Below are 9,625 nucleotides of genomic sequence, written 5' to 3'. Positions count from 1 at the left end.
CCCTCGCCCCCAGGACATCACCCCCGCAGGCCCCCCTGGCACTGCGTGCCTCCCCGGCACCCCACGGCAAGGCTTTCAGCACCTCGGCGGGCTGCAGGACCACCTTCAACGTGCAGGATGGCAGCGACTTCCAGGACCGGGTGGTGAACAACCCCAAACCCATTGTGGTGGACTTCCACGCGCAGTAAGTTCCCCGCCCCAGCTCATGCGCCCCTCTCTGCCGTCACATGTGCAGATGTGTCCGTGCTGCTTTCCCAACACAGTGACGCTCTGGGTGCGCTGAGGACACGACTGTGCTGGAGGGCTTCCCGAGCTGCAGACAACCCTGCCAGGCATCTGGGTCTAGAAGGAGCTTCTGCCCCTTCGGCACAATCCTTAGAGGTTTCACCCGTGGAGTTGCACCACTGTAGGCGTGGCTACAGCTGCAGGAGTGTAACACACGAGTTCCAAGAAGGTGTTCTTCAGGGCAGCATAGCTGTACGTCCCAAGTGCTTGCGTGTCACCCTGGCCCCAGCATTGCATCACCCTGCAAAAGACACGTTAAGAAGTTCTGCTATCTCCCTTTTTTAGCTTCATGGATTAGATGTTCTCTTAAAACTGCTGGATGCTGTTAACAGCTGTGGAAGAACACTGGATTTGGTGTTTACCTGCGCTGTCACGTTGTCTTTCCAGTTTTCTTATGCCTTGTGCTCTTGAGGCAGGGGTCTTGACAGCAAGTACCTTTATGTGTTAGTAACAGCCACGTGATACCAACGCCAGCATTTATCATTGATAAAAACGTCGTCACCCTCTTGCCAGTAGAAATATTCCTAGACATTATCTGCTGGGTTAAGGATACTGATTATCTTTGTTTCCTCACGTATTTTCATAGTCCTTCAGTGCTGTCGCGTGAGAGTGTTGTGGCGGATTCTGGATGGGCAAACAGTATGAAATAGCCCAAAAACTCAGGTCCCAATAGACCAAATGTTAATTGCATGAATGTTAATTGGGATCTTCCAGGGAGGGGAGGACAAATAATCGAAAGCCTAAATCCTGATACAGAGAGAGACTGAGGAACCACAAAGTTTACCAGAGCTTCAATTCTAAAAGAAAAGGGCACTTAGAGCTTTACCTCGTGTTTTCCTTTAACTGAGTGAGTTCATACCATCCAAACCGGTGCAGTTAGAGGATGGAGGGGGTGTTCTCCACGTGCAGGGACCTGCAGGGTTTGCTGTTGCTGCCCCTGGGTTTGGAGTAGGTGGTCTGTCTTTGAACAGACGTGATGCCTCTGCAGGTTTTGCCGCTGAAAGGGAGTTTCTGTGAACCCTGCAATGAGTGTAGAGGGGAAGCCTGTGATCTGATGATTGTCCTAAACCAATTTGGATGTGGGCTGCAACCCTGCCACGTGCCCAGCCGTGACACTTGCTCTGGTGCAGCTTTGTGGTCAGCAGGGTCGCAGCTCTGCACCTACACGCCAGCGAGGATGCAAAGCAGGGTAGTGATGAACAGCTGAAAAGAGGGGGCGAGAGGACCACCAAGGCTGGCAGGGCAGACTGGTGTAATTGAAATGACATCAAAAGCACCACAAATGCCAAATGGTGACCCCTTCTTCCTCTCAGCCCCTCACCACCACCCACATACACACAGAGAAAAAGCCCTTTGACAGCTCCTTTGTGAGAGAAACTTTTTTCTAAGCCGTGTTTTGGGAAGTGTTTCCAGGCTGGCTCTCGAATGGGACAGCGATGGTGGTAAAGGCACTGGCTACCAGCAAACCTTCCATGGCTGCTGCTGCTGCACATGGCTCCTCTAATGTGCCCTCTTTTCTTTCTTCATCAGGTGGTGTGGGCCCTGCAAGATCCTAGGCCCCAGGTTAGAGAAGATGGTGGCCAAGCAGGAGGGGAAGGTGCTGATGGCCAAAGTGGACATTGACGATCACACAGACCTTGCTATCGAGTACGAGGTAGGAGCTTCTGCTGGCGGTTCAAAGGAGGTTCCTCCCCAGGGAGAGGTGTGCCTGCCCAGCAGCAGCGTTTGTGGGGAGGGGAAGCCCAGTCCCTGCCGGTTCCTGATCCCTCAGGTCGCTCATTAGTAGGTGGATTTTGCTGGCTGGCTCTCCTCCAGCTCTGCTGCTCGCGCTCAGCATCCCCACCTGTAATTCTGCAGGAAGGTGTCTACTAAGGCTTGCAGGCATCTCTCAACATACACACTCGCCTGGCCTCAAGGAGCCTGCAGCACACACAGCGTTTTACTGCGTGCACGGGCTGCTCAGGTGCAGGGCAGGAACATGAAGCGACAAGCTCCAGTCTGTTCTGCTCTTGAATTTCGTCTTTTGAGCAACCAGCCCCTCCTCTCCCTTCCTTGTTCAAGATTTCTCGCTGGGTGATAATGTCCTGTCCTTAAGCCACAGGACAAGGAGATGCCATGAGTTTTGTTTGGATGGGTAGAAGCCGGGTCAGAGAACACACATAAGCAACAGGAGCACGTGTCCCGCTCTTGACAAGCACGGACCTTGGTGCTTACCCTGGTGTTTTACTCTCCTGTTGGGTGTGTTCCCTGTGCTGCCTTGTTTCCAGCAAGGAGCAGAGTGACTGGAGAAGGCCATGGCTTTGGTTTACACGATTGATTTATTTTCCCCTGTGTCAGTGATTAAATAGTTTAAGAAATGGGGAAACTGCTCTGATGATGGTGCTCACCTCTGTTGTCTCACCTTGTAAACAACAACTCGGTCTGCGGGGGAGAAAGTGCTTAATGTTCACTCGTGTGTCATGCAGATGGGGCTGCTCCCCTTCTGCAGATGAAGTCCTGCTCCCAGGATGAAGGCCAGCACAGGAAGCTGTTCAGGTGGCAGAGCAAAATGTGAACCGTCTCCTGAGCAAGCTGTCATTTTGTGGAGCCTGGAGGAGATGCTCTGTGCCGTTCCCACACCCTGCTGAGCCAGAAGGAGAGGGAAGTGGAAACAGCTTGTTCCCTCCCACTATTTCCCAGGGAGACCTTTCTGCCTGTGCTGTGGTAGCGTGTCCACCTAGCTGGTGCCCACAAGCATGACTTGCAGCTTCCACAAGCTGATCATGAGAGTCTCCGGTGGTCTCTTTGGTGGTGGCCTGCCGGTAGATACACCCCAGGCCAAGGGAGGTGGCTGCTGGCTCCTGAGCAGGGCTGTGTGTGGCAAGCCTGAAGGCAGCTCAAGGGTGCTGGTGAGGAGGAGTTGAAGAGGGTGAGGTTGTTTCAGTGGTGGTCAGAAGGTGCGTAAATCCTAATAGATGCAGGCAGGGCTTTGGTAGGACCCACCCTAAGGAGGAAAAGAGAAGGGACTAGAGATTATTTGCCTAACTCTTACATTGTTCCAAGCCTTCCAGTAGATGGAATTGGCTGGGATCGCAGGTGGATCATTTCAGATGACTGGAAAACGGCAAGAAGAGTGTGTGCATGTGAATAAAGGTCTTTAAAAAGAGGCTGGAAGTTCCCAAGTTGTGCAGGTTTGATGATGTGCAGCGTGCACTCTCTCAGCGGATGGTGAGTGAGCAGCTGCACAGCCCACTGCGTACATGCATTTGTCCGCAGGGTCTGCCTGTCTTGCAGCCCTGGTGGCATAGGTGCAGGCAGGACTGAAGCTGCAGGCAAGGGCCAGCTTCCAGCTATTTGTTCTGGAATCTTCTAGACAAACATGGTGAAGTCTTTGTTTTGCAGAAGGGCCTGGGTATCGTCGCTGTGTCCTCTGCTCCCGAAGTGAGGCCTGTATCTGGTCTGAACCGTTACCCCATAGCTAAAACCCCATCCCTAGGCAGTGTCTGTGAGTAGGATAGCTGCGAACAAGTGGGGGTAAAGGATAGTTTTGCTTTGATCTTCATAGTCTGGGCCGTCCTTTTCAAAGCGGGAGTTTGGCTCATGTGCTGAGCACGTGCTTGGTTTTGTCTCATTTTCTGGGAACTTGCCACTTAGGGAGACATGAGCATAAGGGCTGATGGGAAGACACCAAGCAGAGATCAGAGAGGGATCAAAGTTAGCGTTTCAGAGAGATCAGGAAAACCAAAGTTGGAGTTTGGAAGGGATCAGGAAAGACTGAGTGTTTTGAAGCCATTTCATTGAGGATGGGATGTCTGCAGGCTGAGAGTTTTTTTTTTTTCCAGGGGTTTTTAGTGTCCATACCATCCCCACAACTCCTCTATTAGCTGCCAGGAATGTTTATCCTTCCATCCATGTTTATTCCCCTGCCCACGCCTGCAGCCCCCACCCAATTGCGCAACATCCTCTTCAGCAGCCTCCTTGGTGCGGGAGAAGGGAGGGCAAGGGAGAGAGACCCCTGGAAAGAGCCGAGGAATGCTGCCACATTCCTTCACACGCGCTGCCATCTGCCCTTGGCTCCCAGCCGTCTCGGCTTAGCACGCGTTTCCTGCTACTAGACATGTCCCCAGTGCACTTCCCTGTCCAGTTATGCCCAGCACAAAAGTTCTTTCTCTGGGGATTCCACCTTTCATCTCTGGTCGTGGCCTTTCTCTGCTGCTCCAGCCTGCTCCTGACCTCTTGCCCCAAGAGCAGAAAGGGGGAAGGAATACTTTTGCTTAATCTGCTGTCTCTTAAAATTCTTTAGATTCATCTCTTGCCTTGGCCCGTTGCCCACGTGCGTGGCCACTGGGAAAGGGCAGCCCCTTCTCTGGCCGCTGCAGGTGGGCAGCTCAGGAGGGCTGACGGTTACAGGGACGGTCGTTCATCAGCAGAGCTTGGTCCAGTGTTAACACCTCGTTCTGAAGCCTGGGTGAAATCCTTCCCCTTGCTCTGTTGTGCAGCATCCGAGCTGGTATAAAAGCCCCAGTTTTAGATGGGAGAGAATTCCCTCAGTACGGGTACTGCCAGGAATAGCCTGGATGGCCGTTTTTGTTTATCTGTGTGGTCAGCGCTGATAAAAGCAGCCTGACTTTTTCTCCACAAGTGCTCTTGAGGGAGGATGAGGGTTTATTTAAGTTTGGTGCAGATGGGACCCAAAAAAAGAGGAGGGGAGAAAAAAAAACAAGCCCTCAACTTTGCATTCTAGAAATTCCCATGGCATTTGCTTCTCCAGCAGCAAAACAAAGTACGTGCTCTGTTGATGGGCTGCCCTTGCTGCAGCTAGCAGGAAGGAAGCTGTCAAAAGTGTTGTGTTTTCTGGGCAGAGGCAAGTTGCTCAGTGCCCCTGGTTCTTGCCTGGCTCTGCAGTGCCAGCCCCAGATGTGCCACCCGTTCTTGGGTTTTGCTCTCCAGCATGAAAAGGAGAAGAAATGGGGGGATTGAGGTTGTGTGAAGCTGGTGGGTGCTTTGGTCAGAGCCCATTGCCAGTGCTGGGGCCCAAGCCCTCTGGATCCACTCCTGCCAGTCACTAGGAGGAGCTGAAGATCGTGCGTTGCAGCAGCCTTGGTGCTCCCAACCCTTCAGATGGGGCGGCACAAGCCCTGGAGGACAGACTGCAGGGAGCCATGCTGGTCTGGCCCGCCAGGACCGGGTGGGAAGGAAAGCACAAAATGTCTCTTTCATCTCAGGCTGCCGATGGGAGAAGAGCCAGTCCTCTGGCGGGTTTCCCGGGGAAGGATTTGCAGATCTTGGCTGGCAGCAGGACTGGCAGCACATGCGGGAAGGCCCGGCAGGCTGGTGGGGAGGCAGCAGGCGAGATAAGGACAGGACATGTTTCCGGAGGGGAAGGCTTGGCAGAGCTGCGGGGTCAGAAACTTGATTTCAGGTCAGATCTCTCTGCTGCCGCAGCTCTCTGAGCTCCAGTTGCTCCTCTCAGTCATGTCCCCGGGGTCTCTTCTGTCGCCGGTCAGCCGGCAAGTCCCTGGGGAGTGTTGTCATTTCCACTGCTGTTCTCTTGGATAATTCCCAGAAAACTTTGTTCTGGGATGAAAAAGCAGCACCCAGAGCAGCACAGCTGCCTGCTATTTCTGGTCAGAGGGACTTTTTCACTTCTTACCTAATCATCAGGGATTCGCAGTGGACAGCCACTGGTGTGTGACCGGCTAAACCACTGAAAACAGGAGCAAAAAAGAAAAGATGCGTTGGGGGAGCTGTCATTACCGTGATGGGTTGGAGCAGGAAATTTGCCTGGGCAGTGATGGGTGGGGGACCCTCCTCCAGCACCAATCCTGTCTGGAGAACCACACGGGTCCGGTCTGATACCACCCTGCCTATAAAATGTACAAAGGTCATCATGTCTGAGAGGTGTCGTGGTAAAAGAATGCGTTTGTTTGCTTATGATAGGACAGAAGGGAAGGAGAAGAGGAATTTGTACTGGAGAGGAGGGAGGTGAAGCTTTGCCTTGTTGTTTTTATATTAGTTTTGGTGTTTAAAATTTTGGATCTTAAGTAAACTCGAAAAGCTTCTCAGCATTGACTTAAGCAGTGCAGCCTAAGTCAATGCAGAGATGAGGCCACAGGGGGAGGAGGAACATGGAGCTCAGCTGGCCTGTGGTTTCTGAGTGGACATGCTACCCTTGAGCAGGGTATGCTCAGCTCCCTTAGAGCCACTTGTTCTGTAGAGCTTCATTTGGGGGCCACGTGCAGCTGGGCTCCCCACAGCTTCTGCTTACCTGTGGCTCCCCATGTCTTTTGCCCCCAGGTGTCGGCAGTGCCAACCGTGCTGGCTATGAAGAATGGAGATGTTGTGGATAAGTTTGTGGGGATAAAGGATGAGGATCAGCTGGAGGCATTCCTCAAGAAACTCATCGGAGCCTGAAGCAAAAGGGTGGCTGTACCTCTGCCTCTGGACACGTCCGCATTGTCATTCCTTGCCTGGGAGAGACGAGGGGCCCGCAAACTGCCTGCCTTGTACAGCCTGGGGTTTTCTTCTGGTTCGGGGTTTTTAGGAGATGGACGGTGTTGTAACCCTTCCCTCCCACTCCCCCTTCTCTTGAGCAGCAGTAGTTGTAAAGGGTGCCAAGGAGCAGGACTGCTTATTCTCAAAATGGGGAATGCAGCTGGAATTAGAAGCCTGTGTTTATCAGCAAAAAGCTGATGTGTGGAGCTGCTGCTGACTTAAGAGGAGGAATGCATTTCCCTTTGCCTAGCATCTGACAGCCCAGAGCAGAGGGCAGCTGCTCCCTGCAAGATGTAGGTACATACCTGTCCTGGGTGGGTTTGTTTAAAGCTGAGAACGCCTCTGCCTTGTCTGTGAAATCTCTTTGTCCCCCTGTCTTCGTGTTGCTGGGACAGGTACAACTCCTCCACAAATCCATGGGCTCCCATCATAATTTTGTAAGAGAAAATAGAAGTATTTTATGGATCTCCTTTTGTAGGTCTGTGATAAAGAGAACTTTATCAGTCACTGCTGTCTAGATGAAGAATAAAATTTGATTATCAGAAATCAGAGGGAAGTCCTTTGTCTGTCCAGAGAGGTGAGAGGGAGTATCAGCAGCACAGTGCCTGGTTTCTAACGACGGGCTGGGAGAGCTAAGGTTACAGCTTGATTCCTACTAAATGGTAACATGCCTTTGAAACACACACTTGTGTGTTTTTTAAAAACACACAAGTGTATTACTTTCACAGGGCTTTCAGTGCCGCTCTAGGACCCCCTTTGGGGTGCTGCTGGGTCTGGGATGCCGAAGGAAGGACTTGCTTCCCATGCACAGAGGAACAGCGGCTCATTGCGCACAAGGTACCTGAGCTGTGCGTGTTTCCCCCCGTGCTTTTCTCACTCCACTTCTGCCTGAGGAGCCCGAGAGCCTCCCTCACTCTTGCGTGAATGATTAAATCTGCTCACACAGGTGAGCCCTGCCAAAAGGCAGTCTTTTGACTTTTAATCGCCCTGACCTTTAGACTAAGGGAGGCAGTTGTATGCTGGTATCTCAAGCAGCCTTCAGCCCTTCACATCTCTTCCTCCTCCTCCCATTATACAACTGTTTCCAGCCAGTCTGGCTTCTAAGTGCTCCCAGCCTCCTCCTGCGCTTGTAGGCAGAGTGCAGCGCCAGGGCTGATGCCTACTGTAATGCTTAATTCCAGTTTGCTTATCTAAGCTGCATGAGAACATTGTAAGTGCTTAATAACCATGTACAAGCTGCTTTATTTTTTTTTTTCACTTCCCAGCTTGTCTTTCCTTCAGTCACTCTTAATTCTGCTTTGGCTCTGCTCCATTTCTCCTCCCTGGCATAGGATGTAACGAGAAGGGAGGCAATTTTTTTCTGTGCTTCTGCATTAACGGTTTATGACCTTTGAAGGAGCAGGGGAATGGCGATCCAAGTGCTGCATATCCTGATGCAACTGCTGTGCTGCAGACGTTGCTGCTTCCACCTGCTTCCATCACCCCTGGGGCCTGGGCAGCAGCACAAAGTGGTGCTGGTCCCCTGAGATTGGGTACCTCCCCGTCCGAGCTGGGCTGATCTCACCCCCGGCGTGCTGCTAGAGGTGATGTCAGTTGGATGTAATTTGGTAAAGAACTGTTGGTCAGTTATGATCAGTAAAAGCCGGCATTTTATTTTATTTGGGAGACCACAGAAGCTGTGCTGCTCATGTCCTGCTCATGTTTCAGGCTGGGCAACTTGCCCTGCAGTTTCGCTGTTCTGCTCTGTAAACACTTCTAGTAAAGACCATCTCCATTTTCCTGCAAGAGCAGGAAAGGTAGGGGAACAGCGTCATGTACCCAACAATAGTCAACTTTCGTGCTTTACCATCCTACAGAACAGGAAAAAACACAGTGACTTTGCATTGTCTAATTAAGGAGCAATATAAATTAGCTGTTTTATCACTTCCTTCTAAGGAAAAACGGACTTAAGGTGCCATTCAGCTATTAAAGCCCCAGCACACTTTAGTGTGCATTATGTGAAAGCCGCAACTGCTTCTTTGAGATAAATGCTGAAGACCCACGTACATGGCACCCTGTGGAAATCCTTCAGAAACAGCGTAATGGGTGGAGAGGAGGAGGGGGAGGGGTTCGGGGGCAGCTTGAGATCCCCTGAGCGCTTTGCACAGTTTTCACCACAGGACAGGACTCAAAGCACAAGGATTTTTCTGTGGCAGGATCTTAGTTCAGCTCCTCATTCGCTGACTGCCAGGGCAGGCTTCAGGGATTATTATTATTATTATTAGCTGCCATTAATAACGGAGGAGGAGCAAGCGGGAAGCCCTACCAGCAGTGTATTGAGGTAGCAGTTAAAAGAGGGTTTGCACAGCAATTTTCGTGCCTCCTGAATGTGATATTGGCCTTGCCTGAGAGAAGAGAGCTGAAGCAATAGGTAATTCCTCAGCAGTAGCTGCTTTTTCCATGTCAGCTGGAAAAATGTTTCTTCTGCTTGCTTTAGCAAGGAGGCAGTTAGTTTTCCCTTTTGAAATTTAGCACATCGAGTGCTCCTCTGATCTGTTCAGCATTTGCTCTCTCCCACCCAAGCCTGCCTATATTACAGCAGCTTTCTCAGCTTCTAGTGTTCCTGGTAGCTGTTTTAAGAAGACATGGCGGTGGGTGCCTTCTCAGGGAGAGCAAAGCTTAGCTAAACCCACTTCTCCCTCCCCAGGTGTGTTCTGAACCCGACGCCAAGGTTTCCCCCAAAGGACAGGTGCAGTACCTCCGTCTCACCGTTTTGTCCAAGGCACCTGATTCCAGGCAAACGGAGGTTTTCCACTTGTTTCTGTTGGTTTCAGACTTGCGTCAAGCCCTAACACAGCTGCTCCTTTCCCCAAGATGTTTGTGCCTG

The 9,625-nt window shown here is 51.6% G+C and overlaps 1 protein-coding gene across 1 annotated transcript; it reads left to right on the top strand.

Annotated features, from left to right (window-relative positions):
• Nucleotides 1-5: 5 nt before the first annotated feature.
• Nucleotides 6-7,297, top strand: TXN2 (thioredoxin 2; the record flags this gene model as incomplete). The annotated part of the gene is made up of 3 exons (XM_010139320.1): nt 6-184; nt 1,816-1,939; nt 6,562-7,297. Coding segments are annotated over 3 exons (420 nt in total), but the record flags the coding sequence as incomplete, so codon positions are not given.
• Between the last annotated feature and the right edge of the window lie 2,328 nt (nt 7,298-9,625).

The sequence above is a fragment of the Buceros rhinoceros genome, unplaced genomic scaffold (genome assembly GCF_000710305.1).
Source record: "Buceros rhinoceros silvestris isolate BGI_N320 unplaced genomic scaffold, ASM71030v1 scaffold8860, whole genome shotgun sequence".
NCBI lineage: Eukaryota > Metazoa > Chordata > Aves > Bucerotiformes > Bucerotidae > Buceros > Buceros rhinoceros.
Note: the sequence above shows the minus strand (reverse complement) of the source record. Positions and strands in the feature narration are given on the sequence as shown.